This window comes from Mobula hypostoma, chromosome 2, assembly GCF_963921235.1.
Source record: "Mobula hypostoma chromosome 2, sMobHyp1.1, whole genome shotgun sequence".
NCBI lineage: Eukaryota > Metazoa > Chordata > Chondrichthyes > Myliobatiformes > Myliobatidae > Mobula > Mobula hypostoma.
The window spans coordinates 119165540-119191239 of NC_086098.1; the positions used below are offsets into that span (position 1 = coordinate 119165540).

The 25700-nt window shown below is 43.0% G+C and overlaps 1 protein-coding gene across 1 annotated transcript in view; it reads left to right on the forward strand.

Moving 5' to 3' along the window:
- Window positions 1–25700, forward strand: part of LOC134342423 (dynein axonemal heavy chain 8-like) — a 317468-nt gene that overhangs the window by 150970 nt on the left and 140798 nt on the right. Inside the window, exons 37-40 of the mRNA XM_063040531.1 lie at window positions 2694–2920; window positions 12728–12846; window positions 13107–13210; window positions 16650–16826. Of these exons, the coding sequence (XP_062896601.1) occupies window positions 2694–2920; window positions 12728–12846; window positions 13107–13210; window positions 16650–16826 (627 nt within the window). The remainder of the gene's footprint in view (window positions 1–2693; window positions 2921–12727; window positions 12847–13106; window positions 13211–16649; window positions 16827–25700) is intronic.

A 25700-nucleotide genomic window follows, 5' to 3' on the forward strand; every position in this document is an offset into this window, starting at 1 on the left:
ACTGCACTCCTGAGGTTTTAGAGTTTATTTTATGTATATATTCTTTCTCATGCTGCAAAACGTTGAGCTGCTAAGCTGTGTTTCATTGCTCCACAACAATGACAATAAAGATATTCTTCTTCTTCTTCTAACATGCAAGGAAGGGGAGGGAGTAGAGAGGACAAAGGGAATGTCATGAATGTCATGTCTTCCAAAATATGGCAGAGTAGATGATGCTGGCATGGACTTCAGCATAGCCTTTTAGAGAAATCCTGCATGGCAAGTTGGTCCAGAAGCTTCCGGCACACAGGGTCCAGTGAAACTAGACTACTTGAGACAAAACTGGCTGAGTAGTAGGAGGAAGAGATTTGCTTTTCATATCAGAAGACTGTGACCAGTCGTATGCTGTAGAGATCAATTCTCGATCAACTCTGGATTAATAGTCTCCGACACTATCACTAACCTCACCAACTCTGGAGAAATTGTCTCCAACACCATCACTAACCCCATGAACTCTGGAGAAGTTGTGTCTGCCACCATCACTAACCTCATCAACCCTGGAGAAAGAGGTGTCCCCATTTCACAGCAAGAGGGGAGACATAACAAACATGGCATCCGTTAGTCTCGCGAGACCATGGATCTGCGCTTGAAAAGTCTTGCTTCAGTCTGTGTTGGTAGAGCAACTTCTGTTGTGGCTGTAGAGGCCCACACGGGAGTGACAGTCTCAGCTGCAGTGACTGCACTTGAAGGCGCTGTCCTCCAGTGTTGTTTTGGTGCTGTTTTTCCGACGAGCGCACTTTTCTTCAGCAGCAAGCCTCAGCTTCTCTTCTCTTTTTAGACCTCTGTGCAGTTCCAGCCTCCAGTGAGAGCGATCGCTTGCGATGTCCTCCCACCTCTCGACATTCATGTTCAGTGACTTCATGTCTCTCTTGCAAATGTCTTTGAAACGAAGATGGGGCCGCCCTTGTGCTGTCTTGCCGGAGACCAGTTCCCTGTACAGCAGATCTTTCGGGAACCTGCCATCTGACATGCGGTGCACGTGGCCCAGCCAGCGGAGATGGCGTTGTTGGAGCAAGGTGAAGAGGCTGGGTGTCTGGGTGCGGGCCAGGACCTCATTGTTAGTGACTCAGTCAGTCCACTTGACGTCCAGGATGCGTCTCATGCTCACACTGGAGGATGCTCTCCTTGCAGACCCACCAGAAGGAGATGCTCAGCAGAGATGGGACTCTCTCAGGGACACTATCCACAGCACTGCACTCAAGGCCTTTGGGAAGAAACGGGGCAAGACACAGGACTTGTTTGAAGTGAGCTCAAGTAAGCTCACCACTATTATCGAGGTGGAGCGTGTTGCACTACTAGAGCACAAACGCCACCCCACCCAGGCAACACTGCAAGTACTAAGGACAGCAAGAAGCAAGGCCCAGGAAACAGCCAGAGGCTGTGCAAATGAATACTGGCTACAACTATGCGAAAGCATTCAGTCATCATTTGACACAGGCAACATCCATGGAGTGTACAAGGGGATCAAGAAAGCCATCGGTCCAACCCAGGGCAAGACAGCACCATTGAAAACCATAAGAGGTGAGACCATCGATGACAAAGGCAAGCAGATGGAGAGATGGGTGGAGCATTACTCTGAACTCTTCTCCAGAGAAAACAGCATCTTGGACAGCGCACTAGACGCTGTGGAATGCCTGCCTGTCATGGAGGAACTTGATGCATTGCCGACTGCCGAAGAGCTGAGTAAAGCCATCGACAGTCTGCCCACTGGGAAGGCACCAGGATTGGGCGGCATTCCACCAGAGACCATCAAGTGCACAAAGGGCATCCTGCTATACCACCTGCACGAACTACTGTGCCAGCGCTGAATAGAGGGAGCAGTGCCACAAGACATGAGAGACTGCAACATTGTCACCATATATAAGAACAAAGGGGACAGAAGCGATTGTAACAAGTTCAGGGGAACCTCCTGCTGAGCATCGTTGGGAAGGTCTTCGCCTGCGTGGTCCTGAACAGACTGCAGGAAATAGCTGAAAGGGTATATCCCGAGTCTCAGTGCGGTTTCATAACAAACAACTCGCTGGTTTACGATATTAAAAGTCCGTCGCATCACCTTTTCCGAGCCCGGTGCCCAAAGATCTCGGGTCTTTGGGCACAGAGCCAGAGATCATCCATCTCCAATGACATGCCGATATCCTGCAGAGGCACCAATCTCCAATCCCCCCCACCTCCAGATCCACGAAATCTCAGTCCTTCGAAGGCGAGCAAAGCTCTTAGGCCAAGCCCTTGGCGTGCCAAACGACGGCCATTCATGAAACCCTGGGAGTGGGTCCCATTCCCACAAAGAACCATAGTCAGCATGTAACTCCAGGTCAGGGTCTTTAAAAGAACCCTGAAAGGGAAAAATAGAGATATTAAAGATGGAAATAGAGCGTTTCCAAAGACACAAGCAAAGGAGTCACTGTTAGGCACCATTAATCCTCCTAAACTCCTTCCAGAAGGATCCTCCAGTATCAAGGCTCTGATTACATTCAGTAGTGTCCAGTAGCTGGCCACAATGTTCACAGGGCCAACAAGAGGCTCCTAAAGTACACTATTCTAGGCTCCATCATGGCAGCTAATAACTAGGAAGACATGTAAAGTGAATCAAAGGTATTTACAAAGCCTGTTATATATATTTAGTATGTACATTGTTTCTTTTGTTTTGATGCTAGGTTGGTGAAAAATTTCGATCTCGAGCACTCAAGTTCCCTGGCCTGATTTCAGGCTGCACAATGGACTGGTTCAGTCGTTGGCCTGGAGAGGCTCTGGTTGCTGTCTCCAGCTATTTTCTTTCTGGTTTTCATATTGTTTGTTCAGAGGAGGTTAAAAACCATCTGGTAGCAACAATGGGTGTCTTTCATGACAAAGTCTATCAAACCTGTGAGGACTATTTTCAAAGGTATGTTCTGATTGATTTATTAGTGACAATTAAAAACAATTGATTCTGTAATGGGGATAATTTTTATGCTAGAAAATGAGGAAGTTTAATTAAAATGTTGGATGAAATGTTTGTTGAAAAGTCATAGAATCACGATTAATGTTCATGCGTTAATGGTGACTGAGCTGCCTACTTTCACTAATCCCACGTTCTTATGTTTGCATCATACTCCTCTATTCCATAAGACCATAAGTTAAAAGAGCAGAATTAGGCCATTTGACCATCGAGTTTGCTCTGCCATTTTATAATAGCTGATCTATATTTCCTCAGCCCCAATCTCCTGCCTTACACCGCCCCCCACTGTATCCCTTCACGGCTTGACCAATCAAGACTTTATCAACATCTGCCTTAAATATACATAAAGACTTGGCCTCCATAGCCGCCTGTGGCAACAAATTCCACAGATTCTCCACTCTCTGTCTAAAGAAATTCTTCCTCATCTCTATTCTAGAAGGACACCCGTAAATTGTGAGACTGTGTCCTCTCATTTTAGATACTCCCACCACAGGGAACATCGTCCTCATGTCTACTTTATCAAGGCCTTTCACTGTTTGATAGGTTTCAATGAGGTTATCCCTCATTCTTCTGAATTCCAGTGAATACAGGCCCAGAGCCATCAAATGGTCTTCATATGACAAGCTATTCAATCCTGGAATCATTTTCATGAACCTCCTTTGAACTCTCTCCAGTTTTAGCACATCCTTTCTAAGACAAGAAGACCAAAATTTCTCACAATACTCGAAGTGAAGTCTGACCTGTGCTTAATAAAGTCTCGACAACACATCCTTGCTTTTATTTTCTAGTCCTCTTGAAATGACAGCTCAACCTGCAAATTAATCTTTAGGGAATTCTGCACAAGGATTTCCAAGTCCCATTGTACCTCTATTTTTTGTATTTTCTCTCCATTTAGAAAATAGTCAAACCTTTCATTTCTTCTATCAAGGTGCATGAACATACACTTCCCAACACTGTATTCCATCTGTCACTTCTGTGCCCATTCTCCTAATCTGTATAAATCCTTCTGTAGCCTCCCTATTTCCTCAAAACTACCTGCCCTTCCACCTATTTTCGTATCATCTGCAACCTTGGCAACAAAGCCATCAATCCCGTCATCCAAATCATTGATGTATAGCGTAAAAAGAATCGGTCCCAACACAGACCACTGTGGAACACCACTAGTCTCCAGCAGCCAACCAGAAAAGGCTCCCTTATTCTCACTCTTTGTCTCCTGCCAACCAGCCACTGCTTTATCCATGTTAGAATATTTCCTGTAATACCATAGGCTTGTAGCTTGTTAAACAGTATCGTTTGTGCCACCTTGTCAAGGGCCTTCTGAAAATCCAAGTACAGCTTCAACCGATTTTCCTGTGTCTATCCTACTTGTTACAATGCCTATAAAAAGTATTCACACTCTCCCCCTGGAAGTTTTCATGTTTTATTTTTTTTACAACATTGAATCACACTGGATTTAATTTGGCTTTTTTAACACTGATCAACAGAAAAAGACTACTTTTGTGTCAAAATTAAAACAGATTAAAGTGATCTAAAATATTGACAAATATAAAACACCAAATAGTTGATTGCATAAGTACAGCCTTGAGTCTGTGTGAATAGGTCTCTACCGGCTTTGCACATCTGGACGCTGCAATTATTTCTCTTCCTTCTTTACAAAACTGCTTAAGTCCTGTTAGATTGCATGGGGATCATGCGTGAACAGCCCTTTTCAAGTCCAGCCACAAATTCTCAATTGCATTGAAGTCTGGACTCTGGCTTGGCCACTCCAGGACATTAATTTAACTTTGGTGAAGGCAGCAGGCCAGGCAGCATCTCTAGGAAGAGGTACAGTCGACGTTTCGGGCCAAGACCCTTCATCAGGACTAACTGAAAGAAGAGCTAGTAAGAGATCTCTTACTAGCTCTTCTTTCAGTTAGTCCTGACGAAGGGTCTTGGCCCGAAACGTCGACTGTACCTCTTCCTGGAGATGCTGCCTGGCCTGCTGCGTTCACCAGCAACTTTTATGTGTGTTGCTTGAAATTCCAGCATCTGTAGATTTCCTCATGTTTGCATTTTTTAATTTAACTTTATTGTTTTTAAACCATTCCTGTGTAGCTTTGGCTTTATGCTTGGGATCATTATCTTGCTGGAAAACAAATCTTCTCCCAAATTGCAGTTCTGTTGCAGATTGCATCAGGTTTTCTCCAGGATTTCTCTGTAGTTTGCTGCATTCATTTTACCGTCTACCTTCACAAGTCTTTCAGGGCCTGCTGCAGTGAAGCATCCCATGCTTACCATGGTAGGGATGGTAGGGTTTTTGATGATGTGCAGTGCTTGGCTTATGCCAAACATAGCATTTAGCTCGATGGCCAAAAAGTTCAATTTTGGTTTCATCAGACCATAGAGCCTTTTTCCAGCTGACTTGAGTCTCCCACATGCATTCTGACAAACTCTAGCTAAAATTTCATGTGAATTTTTTTTTAATAGTAGCTTTCTCTTTGCCACTCTCCCATAAATCTGCGACTGGTGATGCACCTGGACAACAATTGTTGTATGCACAGTCTCTCCCATCTCAGCCACTGAAGCTTGTAACTCCTCCAGAGTTGTCATAGGTCTCTTGGTCGCTTCCCTCACAAGTCCCCTTCTTGCACGGTCACTCAGTTTCTGAGGACGAGCTGCTCTTGGCAGATTTACATCTGTGCCATATTCTTTCCATTTCTTGATGATTGACTTAACTGTACTCCAAAAGATATTCAGTGACTTGGAAACTTTCTTGTATCCATCTCCTGACTTGTGCTTTTCAATAACCATATTTTGGAATGTTCTTTTGTTTTCATAGTATAGTTTTTTTGCCAGGATACTGACTTACCAGCAGTTGGACCTTCCAGATACAGGTGTATTTTTATTACAGTCAATTGAAACACATTGACTGCACATGGTGATCTCCATTTAATTAATTATGTGACTTCTAAAACCAATTGGCTGCACCAGTGATGATTTGGTGTTTCATATTATTTGGTGAGTATTTAGGCAAATGATTATTTTGTGTTTTAAGTTTGTAATTACTTTAGATCAACTTGTAGATATCTGTTTTCACTTTGACACAAAATAGTTTTTTTCTGTTGATCAGTGTCAAAAAAAGCTAAATTAAATCCAGTGTGATTCAATGTTGTAAAGTAATAAAACATGAAAACTTCCAAGTGGGTGGAATATTTTTTATAGGCACTGTATTTCTTCAAAGAATTTCAATAGATTTGTCAGGCAAGATTTTCCCTTGAGGAAACCATATTGACTATGGCATACAACAGGAATTCTGCAGATGCTGGAAATTCAAGCAACACACATCAAAGTTGCTGGTGAACGCAGCAGGCCAAGCAGCATCTGTAGGAAGAGGCGCAGTCGACGTTTCAGGCCGAGATTTTGTCATATGCCTCCAAGTACCCCAAAACCACATCCTTAACAATCGACTCCAACACCTTCCCAACCACTGAGGTCAGACTGACTAGCCTATAATGTCTTTTTTCCTGCCTCTCTCCCTTACTGAAGAATGGAGTAACATTTACAATTTTCCATTCTTCTGGAATCATTCCAGGATCTCGTGATTCTTGAATGATCATTACTAATGTCTTCACGACCTCTTCAACCACCTCTTTCAGAACCCTGTGTGTACACCATCTGGTCCAGGTGACTTATCTACCTTCGGACCTTTCAGTTTCCCAACAACCTTTTCTTTGGTAATGGTAACTTCACACACACCATGACCCCTGACAGCTGGAATTTCCACCATTCTGCTAGTGTCTTCCACAGTGAAGGCTGATGCAAATAACTTATTTAGTTCATCCGCCATTTCCTTGTCCCCATCACTACCTCTCCAGCATAGTTTTCCAGCAGCCTGATATCCACTCTCGCCTCTCTTTTACCTTTGATCTGAAGAAACCTTTGGCATCCTCTTTAATATTATTGGCTAGCTTACTTTTGTATTCCATTTTTATCTTCTTTATTATTTCTTTAGTCGCCTTCTGCTGGTATTTAAAACGTTCCCAATCCTCTAACTTCCCACTAATTTTTGATCTATTATATGCCCTTTCTTTGGATTTTATGTTGGTTTTGACTTCCCTTGTTAGCCACAGTTATGTCACCTGCCTTTAGAATGCTTCTTCCCATTTGGGGGATGTATATATCCTATGTCTTCCAAATTGATTCCAGAAATTCCAGCCATTGCTGCTCTGCCATCATCCCTGTCAGTGTTATTTCCTAATCAATTCTGGCCAGCTCCTTTCTCCTGCCTCTGTAATTCCCTTTACTCTACTGTAATACTGATACATCTGACTTTAGCTTCTCCTTCTCAAATTTCAGGGTGAACTTGATCATATTATGATCACTTGTCCCTAAGGGTTCTTTTACCTCGAGCTCTCTAATCAACTCCAGTTCATTGCACAATATCCAGTCCAAAATAGCTGATGCCCTAGTGAGCCCAACTGTGAGCTGCTCTTAAAAAGCCATCTCATTGGCATTCTAGAAATTCCCTCTTAGAATCTGGAGATTTTCCCAATCTACCAACATATTGAAATCGCTCATGACTATTGTAACATTGTTCTTTTGGCATGCATTTTCTATTTCCTGTTGTAACTTGTAGACCACATCCTTACTACTTTTTGGAGGCCTGTATATAACTCCCATGTGGATCTTTTTACCCTTGCAGTTCCTTAACTCTATCCACAACGATTCAACACCCTCTGACCCTATGTCACCTCTTTCTAATGATTTAATTTCATTTTTTTTTAACCAATGTCACCCCCTTCTACTTTCCTGCCTATCCTTTTGATACAATATGTATCCTCGGACATTAACTTTACAACTATAATTTTTTTCAGTCATAATTCAGTGATACCTACAACATCATTCTTGCCAATCTGTAACTGTGCTACCAGTTCATCGACCTTATTTCATATACTGTGTGCATTCAAATATTACACCTTTAGCCCTGTATTCACCTTTTTCGATTTTGTCCACATTTTATGTTGCAACTTATCCAGCTGACTGCTATTTTCCCTATCATCAGCCTTGCCTTGGTAGGAGTCTCACTACACATTGCCTCTGTTTATAAACCAATACCTCATCTTCAGCACTATCACTCCGGTTCCCATGCCCCTGCCAAATTAGATTAAACCCACCTGAACAACTCTAACCAACCTGCTCACAAGGATATTTGACCTCCTCGGGTTCAGGTGTAACCTGTCCCTTCTGTACAGGTCTTAACTTCCCCAGAAGAGAGCCCAGTGTTCCATAAATCTGAACCCCTATCCCCTGCACCAGTTCCTCAGCCATGCATTCACCTGCCAAATCATTCTATTCTTACCCTCATTGGCACGTGGCACAGGCAGCGATCCATAGATTACTACACTGGAGGTCCTGTTTCTCAGCTTTCTTCCTAGCTCCCTAAAATCTCTCTTCAGGGCCTCATCACCTTGTCTACCCATGTCATTGGTACCAATATGTACCAAGACTTCTGGCTGCTCACCCTCACTCTTGAGAATGTCATGGACATGATCTGAGACATCCCTGATCCTGGCACCAGTGAGGCAATGTACCACCCTAACCTCATCTCTGTTCCTCTCACCGAGGAATCTCCTATCACCACTGCAGTTCTTTTCACCTCTCTGCTCTTCTGAGCCACAGCACCAGACTCAGTGCCAGAGACACAGTCACTGTGGCTCTCCCCTGGTACATCATACCCCTCCATAGTATCTGAAGTTATATATTTATTATTGAAGGGAACAGCCAAAGGTGTACTCTGCACTGGCTGTGCAATTCTCCTCCTTCTCCTGACAGTCACCCAGTTACCTGTCTGCTGCAACTTAGGGGTAACTACTTCCCTGTCGCTTTTGTCTATCACCCCCTTGTTCTTACATATGAGTCCTTAATAAGTTCTCTCAGGAGCTTCAGCTGTGTCCACCTGGTGCAGATGGAGACCTCCCAGACCTCCCACATCCCACACACCGTAAAAAACACTGCACCTGCAGCCATTTTCACTATACTATGCACTAATAGATGAGGAATGAACAGAGAGAGGGAGTAACTTACAAGACAGTCTACCTCACCGAAGCCTGATCTTGCCTAAGTGTGATGAGCCAAAGCCACTCCATAGACTGGCACTCCAAAAGAATGGCCACTCCATTTCCACTTGAATTACTCTTATTGGACCTTTCTAATGAATTCCTTTTGCTGATTTGTCACTCCTCCTCTTTGAGAAATTGCCACGAAACTCTGCCTTCAAAATCTTGATCACTGCCCTAGTTAAAAAGTAGCCCTTTTTACACACTTCTGGTGTGGATTGTCCAACTCGAAGCTCTGCTTTTTAAATCTTGAAAGCGGACCTGACTGAAAGGTAGCTCTTTTTATGCTCTGCCTCTTGCTAATCGGTCATTCCTCAACTCAGAGAAACTGCCACAAAACACTGTCTTCAAAATCTCGACTGCCGCCCTGATTGAAAAGTACCCCGGTGTAGATTGTCCAGCTCTTTTTACACACCCCTGGTGTTGATTATTCCTTACTTATCAATATACCTGTCCAAACACACTTTAAACACAACGATTGTACCTGCCTCTACCACTTCCTCTGGTAGCTTATTCCATTTACTACTACCCACCATGTAAAAAAAACTTGAACTTCAGATCTCCTTTAAGTATTTATCCTCTCATCTTAAACACGTGCCCTGTAGTTTTAGACTTCTCTACTCTAAATCTGCTCATCTTAAACCGATGTCCCCAGGGTTGCTCATAAAATTATGATGCTTCATAATTTTATATACCCCTATAAGGTGTCCCCTCAACCAGCTCCACTCCAGTGAGAACAATCCCAGCCTATCTAATCTCTCCCTGTAACTGAAGCCCTCCATTTCAGACAGCATCCTGGTGAATCTCTTTCAACAATGTGGTGATCAAAGCTGCACTCAGTATTTCAAGTATAGCCTCACCAATGTCTTTTGCAAATATGGTTGTCATTATTGGTGAGAATTTCAATGTAAAATTTCTTTCATTTTGGTATTGCTTGGTGTAGCTGCAGCACTATTAGTTCTGATTCACAGGTTCTTTTTGATTCAAGCCCCACTCTTAGAAATAGAAAATGGTAATAGGAATAGGCCATTTGATCCTTCAAACTGCAGCTGTAGTAGGTGTGCAACTGTGCTGCTGTGTCCTCTCCATAAAGCCTTCCAGGATTCACTCATAAATAACTTCCAACAGCATTAGATATAAATTACAGAAAATTAGAAAGTTTAAATTTCAAGTAACTTATATGAGTAGATGACCGTCAAAGAGTGAACGGGAAAAGGCAGCCAGTGCAGTTCACTCCTGCTTTTGGATGCTGTTGGGGGTTGACCTAGCAGAGAAGCTACAGCCATCAGGCCCCTGACACTGAGTCTGGCAGGGAAGGGAAGGGGAGAGGAGACGAGCAGTGGTGAAAGGAGATTCATTGGTTAGGGGAACAGATAGAGGAGGTTCTGTGGATGGGTACGAGATTCCCAGTGGTATGTTTCAAGATAATTATGAAGAAGGATCTGTATGGTGCTCGAGTTGATATTCTAAGTCAGAGAAAGGGATCAGAAAGGATCTGGAAGGTGTGGATTGGGATTGCTTGTTTTCTGGCAAAGGGATGCTTGGTAAGTGGGGGGGGGCTTCAAAAGTAACATTTTGAGAGTACAGAGTTTGTATGTTCCTTTCAGAATAAAAGGCAATGCTAATAGATTTAGGGAACCTTGGTGTTCAAGGGATCTTGAGGCCCTGTTTAAGAAGAAGGAGTTATAGACAGCAGGGAACAGCTGATGTACTTGAGGTGTATTAGAAATGCAAGAAAACACTTAAGAGATAAATTGGGAGGACCAAAAGAAGGCATGAGTGTTGTTCTGACAGATAAGGTGAAGGAGTATCCCAAGAGATTCTACAGATATATCAAGAGCAAAAAGATAGTCCACTTGAAGATGAGCATAGTCATTGGTACATAAAGCCAAAAGGGGATTTTTTGTATTTGTAAAACTTGGGAAGTGCCACCGAGTCTATGGAACTGAGGTAAAACAGTGGTGAGGTTATGGCCATATCTAGTTCTCAGAAGAGGAGGTGCTTGTGACAAATTAGGGTGGATAAGTTCCCCAGGGCCTTACAAGGTGTCCCCTGGTACCTTGCAGGAAGTAGTTGCAGGGACCCTAGCAGAAATATTTAAAACATCATTAACCACGGGTGAAGTGCCAGAGGACTGGAGGATGGCTAATACTTTCCCAGTGTTCAGGAAAGGTTCTAAGAATAAGTCAGGAAAGTATGGGCCAATGAGCCTGATGTCAGAAATGGGTAAGTTATTGGAGGTATTCTAAGGGACAGGTTGCGTAAGTATTTGAAGAGACAAGGCCTCACTAGTGATAGGAAGGCTTTTGGTGTAGTCGGTCATATCTAACCAATCTTATAGAGTTTATTTGAGGAGGCTAACAGGAAAGTTAATGAAAGAAAGGCAGTGGATGTGGCTAAACATCCCTACATGGACTTTAGCAAGGCCTTTGACAAAGTCCCACATGGGAGGCTGGTCAAGGAAGTTCACTTGATCGACATTCAGGTTGAAGCAGTAAATGGGATTCAACACTGGCTTAACAGTTGATAGTTGCCTCCCTGATTGGAGACCTGTGATTAATGGTATGCAGCAGGGATTAGTGTGGGCTCCATTGTTGGTCATCTACAATATATTAATGATTTAGATGATACTGTGGTAAACTGGAAGTGTAAGTTTGTGGATAACACCAAGATTGGGGGTGTAGTGGACAGCAAGGAAGGTTATCAAAACTTGGAGCACGATCTGGACCAGATGGAATAATGGGATGGAAATGGCAGATGGAATTTAATACAGACAAATGTGAGGTGTTGTACTTTGGGAGGACAAACCAGGGTAGGACTTACACAGTAAATGGTAAGGCACTGAGGAGTGCAGTAGAACAGAGGATCTAAGAATACAGGTCCACAGTTCCTTGAAAGTAGTGCCACATGTAGATAGAATTGTAGAGAGAGCTTTTGGCACATTGCCCTTCATAGATCAAAGTATTGAGTACAGAAACTGGGATGTTATGTTGAAGTTGTATAAGATGTTGGTGAAGCCAAATTTGGAGTGTTGTGCACAGTTCTGGTCACCTGCCTATAGGGAAGATATCAATAAGATTGAAAGAGTACAGGGAAAATTTACAAAAGATGTTACTGGGAATTGAGAACATGAGTTATAGGAAAATATTGAATCGGTTAGAACTTTAATCCCTGGAGCATAGGAGAATGAGGGAAGATTTGTTAGAGGTATACAAAATTGTGAGGGATATAGATAGAGGCTTTTACCACTGAAGTTGGGTGAGACTAGAACTAGAGGTCATAGGTTAAGGGTGAAAGGTGAACTATTTAAGGGGAACCTGGAGGGCACTTCTTCACTCAGAGTGGTGCAAGTGTGGAACAAGCTGCCAATGAAAATAGTGGACTTCGTTTTAATTGCAATGTTCAAGAGAAGTTTGGATAAATACATGGATGGGAGGGTTATGAAAGACTATGGTCCAGGTGCAAGTTGATGGGACCAGGCAGAATTACAGTTCAACATAGACTAGATGGGCAGAAGGGCCTGTTTTCATGCTATAAAACACTGTGACTATGATTCAATGAGTTTTGAGGTCTATGATACTGCTCATTTATGTTTTAATATCGCTAAAGCATGTTTCAGAATACATGACATTAAAAAGTAATTCTGTCTATTTTTTAGATACCGGAGAAGAACACATATAACTCCCAAATCTTACCTTGCTTTTATAAATAGCTATAAATCTATTTACACAGAGAAACATGCGAACATCAACGATCTTGCTGAGCATATGCAAATGGGTAGGTGTATTTGAAAGGACAAATTTATGCCACAGCTTTTGCAGTTATCTGGAGTTGAAAATAAATTAATTCTACACTCATTTCTCAAGCAGTTCAGAAGGATTGTGTGAATGAAAAAAATGTGATTGTCAGCTATAATTTCTGATACTGCTTTTGTAGTTATAGTGCAAAAAATCATTTCCACATCTCATTTCAGTAAACAAATGCAAGATCCTTTTGAGGCACATCAGCTTTTAAACAGGCTAACCACATTATTGCAGGTCTCTCCAAGCTCATGGAAGCAACTGAGTCAGTGGCTCTTCTCGCTAAAGAACTAGTAGGGAAAGAAAAGGAACTGGCCGTGGCATCTCGTAATGCTGATAAGGTTTGTATTGATTTAACATTTAATATTTCAGATATCACATTGATTAACCAAGATGACAAAAAGGTCTTTGAAACATAAGTAAACTGAATAAGAGTCTTGGATTGAATAAGAAATTAAAGTCTCGAGAGACTGCAGATGCAGGAACCTGGAGCAACAAACAATCTGCTGGAGGAATTCAACAGATCAAGCAACATTAGTTGGGTGTGAGGAGGGAGAAAGGAATTGTTGCTGTTGCAGGTTCAAACCTTGCATCAGTACTTTTCTTACCCCCTCCCCACCCACCGATGCTACTCATCTGCTGAGTTTCGCCAGCATATTGTTTTCTTGCTCCAGGTTCCTGCAGCTCTATTCTCTTGTGATTGACACAAACTACAGACAATACCTTTCCTCTCATGGATGTTGCTTAACTATCTGAGATTTTGCAGAATTTGTTTGTTACTCCAAATTTCAGTATCTACAGTCTTTTGTGTCTTTAGAAGAATCTAAATATTTAATATCACAAGAAGTTAGCAGGCAGATACAACAAGTAACAAAGAAGGCAAACATCATTTTGGCCTTTATTGCAAAAGAATTGGAGATTAAGTTTTGGAAGGTTTGTTAATGTTGTGCAGGGTATTGGTGAAGTCATTCATGGAAATACTGTTCACAGATTCAGTCCCCTTATCTAAAAAGTGATATAGAAGCATTGGAAGCTGTCCAAAGGAGATTGATCAGGTGAGAGGCTAGACAACTCAGGTTTGTAATCCTTGAAGCTTAGAAGAATGAGGGGTGACTTTATTCAAACATGTCAGATGTTGGGATGTTTCCACCTGTTACACAGTCACAAAGAAGGGGCAGTAATACAAAATAAGGGGCCAATCATTTAAAACTGAGGTGTGTAGAATTTTTTTCTTTCAAATGGTAGTAAAAATTAACAATTCTCTGCCCCGAGGATGATGAAAGTGAGATCGTTAGATACATTTAAGGTGCAGATAGATAATTATGTAAAAAACCTAGGAATTGAGTGTATATAGAACAGATACTGAAGGATTTCAGGCCAGCCCACTTCATCTATGATCATATTGAATAATTAATGGGCTAAGTGGCATTACTGCTACTCTTGTTTACTTGTTATAAAATTAAAATAATGGATTACTGAGTGAAAGCAAGTTCAGAGGCTGTATTCATTTTTTATATCTTTATTCTAATTAAACAAATTTTATGACAAGGAGTTGACTACTTATTGTGACATTGGTCCAGAAATTTCCTGAAAATACAAGGACTTTAACAACACATGCAAGTATAAACATGCAAATTACTTGCAACTTTTAAAGGAGTATGCAGTGGAAGTATCTTTTGTGCGACATTGATCCAAAGGGTTTTTTCATGAATTCTGACGCTGGCTAATTTACGTTGCCCCTTCCTTCATTTGCTTCATAAAGATGACATCCTTCCTTAAATTACTTGGTAATTTTCAAGAAAATTCACCTTTACAGACCATTAAAAATGGCTTAGGAATCATTGTGGAGAGGATGGAATGAATGGGCTCCTTTTCTGCCATAAATTTCAATGATTCTATGAAAATCAACACTTGACCATTGGTAATACTATTAATCGTTATCTGTTGAACATTTTTGCTCAGTATTTGATCAATTACTTGCTTATTACATACACCTGTTAGGGTGCATTCTCCAGTTACCTTATAAGGTAACCGTGGCCTTCAGCCAGGAGCAGACAATTTTAGCATACTATTCTTTCAGACAATTAATTTGGATTTTTAAGAACGTCTGATATTAAAATTCAATTTTTTTTTCAATTTTTGTTTCTGAGCCTTCTTACTTTGTGCGGTTCTTTTTCTTTATTTTATTTGATATGTTATTTGGCAACTGTTGATTGCCCCTACTGCATTGGTAAGTAGTAGAATCTGGGGGAATTGATGGGAATGTGGGGAGAATAAAATGGAATTACTGTAAAATAAGTACTTGATAGTGCTGAAAAGCTTGTTTCCATGCTGTATGGCCACATGACTCTTCATGGTTCTGATTTGACATTCAATCAATGTTCCCTCTACTCTCCTTATAGCTGCACAGACCAACAGCTGGTCTGAGCAGGAAATTTTCACACAGCTTGAAAACTGTAAACTGGCACTTTAAATGTTTTTTTCATAAAATGTGCATCAAACAAGCACAAACCACAACTCAAAACACAAGTAAGCAATGTCAGGCAGTTAAAACAACTCGCAGGTACAATGGCAAAAATAAAATGTTTTGACTAGACAGCTGGTTTATTAACCAGCAGGCCAGAGGTTTATTAACAAGTAACTGTAAGAAACTGGCATATCCTGGATTGAGGGGACCTTCGATGATAGATGTTGCCTTCTTGAGGCATTGCCTCGTGCAGATTCTGCTGATGGTGAGGAAGAATGTGACCATGATGTCCACTACTCTCTACAATTTCTTATGTTCCTGTGTATTCAAATTGCCACACCAGATCATGATGCAGCCATTCAGGATACTTCCAGCAGTATATCTGCAGAAGTTTATTAGAGTGTTCAATGACATACTGAACATACTTAACCCTCAGAGAAAGTAAAGACAAGGTTGCCAAGAGGGTTCGTTTTTACTGTGTACATACAGTTCTATACTCTATGAAGACTACTGCTGTAAATACAAGCTGAAGAAAACTAAAAACACTTAAATCGCAAAATCAGAATATAATTGTTGGAAATCTGGAATTAGAACAGAAATTCTCAATAAGACAGACAGCACCTGTGGAAGGAGAACTTAAGTTCATAGAATCATTGAGAGTTATAATATAATTCAGCAAGGAATCAGGGCTCTTTGGCCTTGCTGCTCATCCAGTACCCATCTATAGTAATCCTGTTTAGCACCACTCAGCCCGTACCCCATTGTGTTTCAGGTGCTTTTTAAGCATGGAGTTCCTTCATCCATCGCACTCTCAGCAGTATCTTCTAGCTTTCAACTACCCTCTGTGAAAAATATTCTTTCTCAAATCACTTTAAAAATCTCCCCATCCCTTACCTTAAGCCTATGTCCTCTGGTCGTGGATATTGCTAAGGAGAAAATTTACTCACTTACCTAGCTATACAGGGTGCCTATAATATTGAATACTAAATTCCTTTTGATATCTCTGCAAATTTGGAAATGTTACCTTGCACATCAACATCAGAGAGTAGTCATAGATATAATGTTTAGTTTCCATCAGAATCAGTTTCTGTGAAGGTACACCACCTTTTCATGCTGGTCAGAACTGAACCAGTAATTTTCCATCCTACATATAATCTGTTTCCGTCCATCAGCAAGGAGATGCATCTCCCCAGCTCCTGTGGTTCTAATGAAAGCTAAAACTACAGTCTCCAGACAGCACCTTTCCATATAAAATGTGTATCTTGATGTAATAAATGAGGGCATTTCATTAATTTCACTGTGACATCCTATAGGTGCTAGGAGAGGTGAGAGTGAGTGCAGAAGCAGCAGAGATAGTCAAAAATGAAGTCCTAATGGTGAAAGATAAAGCCCAGAAGATTGTGGATGAAATAGCAGTGGAAAAAAATGTTGCAGAGGGTAAACTTACAGCTGCAAAGCCTGCACTAGAAGCTGCAGAGGCAGCTCTGAATGTGAGTATCTTGGTAAATTAATACTGGATGTGAAACCAGCTTAAATATACCCCCATCGTTTTTGCTAAAGAGAAAATTACTCATGTCTGTTATTGATGACACCAAAATGCATTTTTTTGAAAGTAATAGGAGATGATTGGCTCTTGAAACTCCTGGAAAGTAGATTATTTCAGGTTTATGCTTTAAATACAACCCATTGTCTGAAGTAACTGTAGTTTTTATTAAATTGAATTGTGAAAATTCATCGGTAAATTGAAAATACAAAATACATAATACCAAAAATCCAAGGATTGTCTGCTAAAGATGTATCATAACTTCATTGGAAGATCATGTGAAGACCAATGGAATCAACAGCAGGTTACTGCCATTCGAGTACATTTTTGACTTACGCCTAAATTTACATTGAATATTTCTAAGCATCTCTAACTATGATTTGTGGCAATAGTTTTTAGAATTAGAATGTGATTTATTGTTACTGATTTAAATGAAGTTAAATGTTGTTTTCCAGCTGCAGTACAGTGCACAATTACTATAGAATTACTATAAGTAACAAAAGTAAATGTGTTGTTTTCCAGCTGCAGTACAGTGCACAATAAGTATAGAATTACCATAAATAACAAAAGTGAATAAATGGTGCAGAAAATAAAGCAACAAGATAGTATTTATAAACTGTTCAGCAATCTGATGGCAGAAGGGAAGAAGGTTTTATGAATCATTGGGTGATAGTCTTTACAGTTCAAAGTTTTTTTTAATCACAGTACATATATGTCACCATATACAACCCTGAGATTTCTTTTCTTGTGGACAATGACAGTAAATACAAGAGACACAATAGAATCAATGAAAGACCAGACCCAACAGGGCGGACAACAACCAATGTGCAACAAAAAGTAACAATCCGTGCAAATACAAAAATATAGAGGGAAAAATAATAAGAATTAATAAATAAATAAATAAACAAACAAATAAGCAATAATTATCAGGAACATGAGATGAAGAGTCCTTGAAGGTGAGTCCAGTTCCCCTTTGAGCCTGATGGTTGAGGGGAAATAACTGTTCCTGAACCAGGTGGTGTTGGTCCTGAGGCTCCTGTAACTCCTTCCTGATGGCAGCAGTGAGAAGACAGCATCATGGGGGTCCTGGATGATGGATGGTGCTTGTGACCATTGACACAATGCTGAACTGACTGACTCAGTGACTGTGGCCATCGACACAATGCTGAACTGACTGACTCAGTGACTGTGACCATTGACACAACGCTGAACTGACTGACTCAGTGACTGTGGCCATCGACACAATGCTGAACTGACTGATTCAGTGACTGTGACCATTGACACAACGCGGAACTGACTGACTCAGTGTCTGTGGCCATCGACACAATGCTAAACTGACTGATTCAGTGACTGTGACCATTGACACAACGCGGAACTGACTGACTCAGTGACTGTGGCCATCGACACAACGCGAAACAGACTGACTCAGTGACTGTGACCATCGACATAATGCTGAACTGACTGACTCAGTGACTGTGACCATCGACACAATGCTGAACTGACTGTCTCAGTGACTGTGACCATCGACATAATGCTAAACTGACTGACTCAGTGTCTGACCATTGACACAATGCTGAACTGACTGACTTAGTGACTGTGACCATTGACACAACGCGGAACTGACTGACTCAGTGACTGTGGCCATCGACACAACGCAGAACTGACTGACTCAGTGACTGTGACCATCGACATAATGCTTTTTTTTTTCTTTCTTTTTAAATCTTTTTATTGAATAAGTATACAAAAAGGTAAAGCATATAAACATTAATACAATGTTAAAATATAATAAAATTCCAGAAGGTATCAATACCAAAAAAAATACTACAAACAATGTAATTTAAACATAAAAAACCAAGATAACATAATAGTATACTAAATTTTATATATATATCAATGGAAAAAAAGAAAAAAAAACCCCCCAAAAAAACCCACCGTGCAACTAACTAAAAGCAAAGCAGTCATAATGCTGAACTGACTGACTCAGTGACTGTGACCATCGACACAATGCTGAACTGACTGACTCAGTGACTGTGGCCATCGACACAACGCGGAATTGACTGACTCAGTGACTGTGACCATCGACATAATGCTGAACTGACTGTCTCAGTGACTGTGGCCATCGACACAATGCTGAACTGAATGACTCAGTGACTGTGACCATTGACACAATGCTGAACTGACTGACTCAGTGACTGTGACCATCGACGCAATGCTGAACTGACTGTCTCAGTGACTGTGACCATCGACACAATGCTGAACTGACTGAGAGTGACTGTGACCATTGACGCAATGCTGAACTGACTGTCTCAGTGACTGTGACCATCGACACAATGCTGAACTGACTGACTCAGTGACTGTGACCATTGACGCAATGCTGAACTGACTGACTCAGTGACTGTGACCATCGACACAACGCGGAACTGACTGACTCAGTGACTGTGACCATTGACACAATGCTGAACTGACTGACTCAGTGACTGTGACCATTGACACAACGCGGAACTGACTGACTCAGTGACTGTGACCATTGACACAACGCGGAACTGACTGACTCAGTGACTGACCATTGACATAATGCTGAACTGACTGTCTCAGTGACTGTGATCATCGACACAATGCTGAACTGACTGACTCCGTGACTGTGACCATCGACATAATGCTGAACTGACTGACTCAGTGACTGTGGCCATCGACACAATGCTGAACTGACTGACTCAGTGACTGTGGCCATCGACACAACGTGGAACTGACTGACTCAGTGACTGTGACCATTGACACAACGCTGAACTGACTGACTCAGTGACTGTGGCCATCGATGCAATGCTGAACTGACTGACTCAGTGACTGTGGCCATCGATGCAATGCTGAACTGACTGACTCAGTGACTGTGGCCATCGACACAATGCTGAACTGACTGACTCAGTGACTGTGACCATTGACGCAATGCTGAACTGACTGTCTCAGTGACTGTGACCATCGACACAACGCTGAACTGACTGACTCAGTGACTGTGACCATCGACACAATGCTGAACTGACTGACTCAGTGACTGTGACCATCGACACAATGCTGAACTGACTGTCTCAGTGACTGTGACCATCGACATAATGCTGAACTGACTGACTCAGTGTCTGTGACCATTGACACAATGCTGAACTGACTGACTCAGTGACTGTGACCATTGACGCAATGCTGAACTGACTGACTCAGTGACTGTGACCATCGACACAACGCGGAACTGACTGACTCAGTGACTGTGACCATTGACACAACGCGGAACTGACTGACTCAGTGACTGACCATTGACACAATGCTGAACTGACTGTCTCAGTGACTGTGATCATCGACACAATGCTGAACTGACTGACTCAGTGACTGTGACCATTAACACAATGCTGAACTGACTGACTCAGTGACTGTGACCATTGACGCAATGCTGAACTGACTGTCTCAGTGACTGTGACCATCGACACAACGCTGAACTGACTGACTCAGTGACTGTGACCATCGACAAAATGCTGAACTGACTGACTCAGTGACTGTGACCATCGACACAATGCTGAACTGACTGACTCAGTGACTGTGGCCATCGACACAACGTGGAACTGACTGACTCAGTGACTGTGACCATTGACACAACGCTGAACTGACTGACTCAGTGACTGTGGCCATCGATGCAATGCTGAACTGACTGACTCAGTGACTGTGGCCATCGATGCAATGCTGAACTGACTGACTCAGTGACTGTGGCCATCGACACAATGCTGAACTGACTGACTCAGTGACTGTGGCCATCGACACAATGCTGAACTGACTGACTCAGTGACTGTGACCATTAACACAACGCTGAACTGACTGACTCAGTGACTGTGACCATTGACGCAATGCTGAACTGACTGTCTCAGTGACTGTGACCATCGACACAACGCTGAACTGACTGACTCAGTGACTGTGACCATCGACACAATGCTGAACTGACTGACACAGTGACTGTGACCATCGACACAATGCTGAACTGACTGTCTCAGTGACTGTGACCATCGACATAATGCTGAACTGACTGACTCAGTGTCTGTGACCATTGACACAATGCTGAACTGACTGACTCAGTGACTGTGACCATTGACACAACGCGGAACTGAATGACTCAGTGACTGTGGCCATCGACACAACGCGGAATTGACTGACTCAGTGACTGTGACCATCGACATAATGCTGAACTGACTGTCTCAGTGACTGTGGCCATCGACACAATGCTGAACTGAATGACTCAGTGACTGTGACCATTGACACAATGCTGAACTGACTGACTCAGTGACTGTGACCATCGACGCAATGCTGAACTGACTGTCTCAGTGACTGTGACTATCGACACAACGCTGAACTGACTGACTCAGTGACTGTGACCATCGACACAATGCTGAACTGACTGACTCAGTGACTGTGGCCATCGACACAACGCGGAATTGACTGACTCAGTGACTGTGACCATCGACATAATGCTGAACTGACTGTCTCAGTGACTGTAGCCATCGACACAATGCTGAACTGAATGACTCAGTGACTGTGACCATTGACACAATGCTGAACTGACTGACTCAGTGACTGTGACCATCGACGCAATGCTGAACTGACTGTCTCAGTGACTGTGACCATCGACACAACGCTGAACTGACTGAGAGTGACTGTGACCATTGACGCAATGCTGAACTGACTGTCTCAGTGACTGTGACCATCGACACAATGCTGAACTGACTGACTCAGTGACTGTGACCATTGACGCAATGCTGAACTGACTGACTCAGTGACTGTGACCATCGACACAACGCGGAACTGACTGACTCAGTGACTGTGACCATTGACACAATGCTGAACTGACTGACTCAGTGACTGTGACCATTGACACAACGCGGAACTGACTGACTCAGTGACTGTGACCATTGACACAACGCGGAACTGACTGACTCAGTGACTGACCATTGACATAATGCTGAACTGACTGTCTCAGTGACTGTGATCATCGACACAATGCTGAACTGACTGACTCCGTGACTGTGACCATCGACATAATGCTGAACTGACTGACTCAGTGACTGTGGCCATCGACACAATGCTGAACTGACTGACTCAGTGACTGTGGCCATCGACACAACGTGGAACTGACTGACTCAGTGACTGTGACCATTGACACAACGCTGAACTGACTGACTCAGTGACTGTGGCCATCGATGCAATGCTGAACTGACTGACTCAGTGACTGTGGCCATCGATGCAATGCTGAACTGACTGACTCAGTGACTGTGGCCATCGACACAATGCTGAACTGACTGACTCAGTGACTGTGACCATTGACGCAATGCTGAACTGACTGTCTCAGTGACTGTGACCATCGACACAACGCTGAACTGACTGACTCAGTGACTGTGACCATCGACACAATGCTGAACTGACTGACTCAGTGACTGTGACCATCGACACAATGCTGAACTGACTGTCTCAGTGACTGTGACCATCGACATAATGCTGAACTGACTGACTCAGTGTCTGTGACCATTGACACAATGCTGAACTGACTGACTCAGTGACTGTGACCATTGACGCAATGCTGAACTGACTGACTCAGTGACTGTGACCATCGACACAACGCGGAACTGACTGACTCAGTGACTGTGACCATTGACACAACGCGGAACTGACTGACTCAGTGACTGACCATTGACACAATGCTGAACTGACTGTCTCAGTGACTGTGATCATCGACACAATGCTGAACTGACTGACTCAGTGACTGTGACCATTAACACAATGCTGAACTGACTGACTCAGTGACTGTGACCATTGACGCAATGCTGAACTGACTGTCTCAGTGACTGTGACCATCGACACAACGCTGAACTGACTGACTCAGTGACTGTGACCATCGACACAATGCTGAACTGACTGACTCAGTGACTGTGACCATCGACACAATGCTGAACTGACTGACTCAGTGACTGTGGCCATCGACACAACGTGGAACTGACTGACTCAGTGACTGTGACCATTGACACAACGCTGAACTGACTGACTCAGTGACTGTGGCCATCGATGCAATGCTGAACTGACTGACTCAGTGACTGTGGCCATCGATGCAATGCTGAACTGACTGACTCAGTGACTGTGGCCATCGACACAATGCTGAACTGACTGACTCAGTGACTGTGGCCATCGACACAATGCTGAACTGACTGACTCAGTGACTGTGACCATTAACACAACGCTGAACTGACTGACTCAGTGACTGTGACCATTGACGCAATGCTGAACTGACTGTCTCAGTGACTGTGACCATCGACACAACGCTGAACTGACTGACTCAGTGACTGTGACCATCGACACAATGCTGAACTGACTGACTCAGTGACTGTGACCATCGACACAATGCTGAACTGACTGTCTCAGTGACTGTGACCATCGACATAATGCTGAACTGACTGACTCAGTGTCTGTGACCATTGACACAATGCTGAACTGACTGACTCAGTGACTGTGACCATTGACACAACGCGGAACTGAATGACTCAGTGACTGTGGCCATCGACACAACGCGGAATTGACTGACTCAGTGACTGTGACCATCGACATAATGCTGAACTGACTGTCTCAGTGACTGTGGCCATCGACACAATGCTGAACTGAATGACTCAGTGACTGTGACCATCGACGCAATGCTGAACTGACTGTCTCAGTGACTGTGACTATCGACACAACGCTGAACTGACTGACTCAGTGACTGTGACCATTGACGCAATGCTGAACTGACTGTCTCAGTGACTGTGACCATCGACACAATGCTGAACTGACTGACTCAGTGACTGTGACTATTGACATAATGCTGAACTGACTGACTCAGTGACTGTGACCATTGACGCAACGCTGAACTGACTGTCTCAGTGACTGACCATTGACGCAACGCTGAACTGACTGTCTCAGTGACTGACCATCGACACAACGCTAAACTGACTGACTCAGTGACTGTGACCATTGACGCAACGCTGAACTGACTGTCTCAGTGACTGACCATCGACACAACGCTGAACTGACTGACTCAGTGACGGTGACCATTGACACAACGCTGAACTGACTGAGTCAGTGACTGTGACCATCAACACAATGCTGAACTGACTGACTCAGTGACTGTGGCCATCGACACAACGCGGAACTGACTGACTCAGTGACTGTGACCGTTGACACAATGCTGAACTGACTGACTCAGTGACTGTGACCATTGACACAACGCTGAACTGACTGACTCAGTGACTGTGGCCATCGACACAATGCTGAACTGACTGACTCGGTGACTGTGACCATTGACACAATGCTGAACTGACTGTCTCAGTGACTGTGACCATTGACACAGTGCTGAACTGACTGTCTCAGTGACTGACCATCGACACAATGCTGAACTGACTGACTCAGTGACTGTGGCCATCGACACAATGCTGAACTGACTGTCTCAGTGACTGTGACCATTGACACAACGCTGAACTGACTGACTCAGTAACTGAGACCATTGACGCAATGCTGAACTGACTGTCTCAGTGACTGTGACCATCGACACAACGCTGAACTGACTGACTCAGTGACTGTGACCATTGACGCAATGCTGAACTGACTGTCTCAGTGACTGTGGCCATTGACGCAATGCTGAACTGACTGACTCAGTGACTGTGAACATTGACGCAATGCTGAACTGACTGTCTCAGTGACTGTGACCATTGACACAATGCTGAACTGACTGACTCAGTGACTGTGACCATCGACACAATGCTGAACTGACTGTCTCAGTGGCTGTGACCATCGACACAACGCGGAACTGACTGACTCAGTGACTGTGGCCATCGACACAATGCTGAACTGACTGAGTCAGTGACTGTGACCATTGACACAATGCTGAACTGACTGACTCAGTGACTGTGGCCATTGACACAATGCTGAACTGACTGACTCAGTGACTGTGACCATTGACGCAATGCTGAACTGACTGACTCAGTGACTGTGGCCATCGACACAATGCTGAACTGACTGAGTCAGTGACTGTGGCCATCGACACAATGCGGAACTGACTGACTCAGTGACTGTGGCAGTGGCCGTTGGCTCCTGGATGGGCTTTACGCGCCTCAGCATCTCGTAGCTGTGAACTTACTTTTGGGTATACTGCAGTCCAATGTGTAATATTCTGTGTGTTATTTGTTTGCCTGATTTGTTGTTAGTTTTGCATGTTTGATTGTCTTGTTGTGTGGGGTTTTTCTTTAAATGAGTTCTATGGTGTTTCTTTGTTTTGTAGCTGCCTGCAAGAAGACAAATCTCAAGGTTGTATACTGTATACATATCTTGAAAATAAATGTACCTTGTACTTTGAAATTTGGATTATTATTGTCACATGGACAGTGGAAAAATTGTTTTGAATGCTGTTCATACAGACCTTTTCATTACAACATTGGTACAAAAAAAAAACAATAACAGAGTGCAGAATACAGTTTTAAGAGGTGTAGAGAAGAGTACTGCAGCTAGACAATAAGGTGCAGGTCATAGCGAGGTCAATTAGGGTCAAGAGTCCATTTTTTTCATACTAGGAACCACTCAGTAATCTTCTAGCAATGGGACAGAAGGTGTCCTTGAGCCTGGTGGTATGTGTCTTCAGGCTTTCTATTTTCTGCCCGATGGGAAAGGAGAGAAGAGAAAAAGTTTGGGGTGTGGGGAGACTTTGATTATGTTGCCTGCTTTACTGAGGCAGCAAGAAGTATAGCCAAGAGTCCATGGGGAGAAAGTTGGTTTTCTA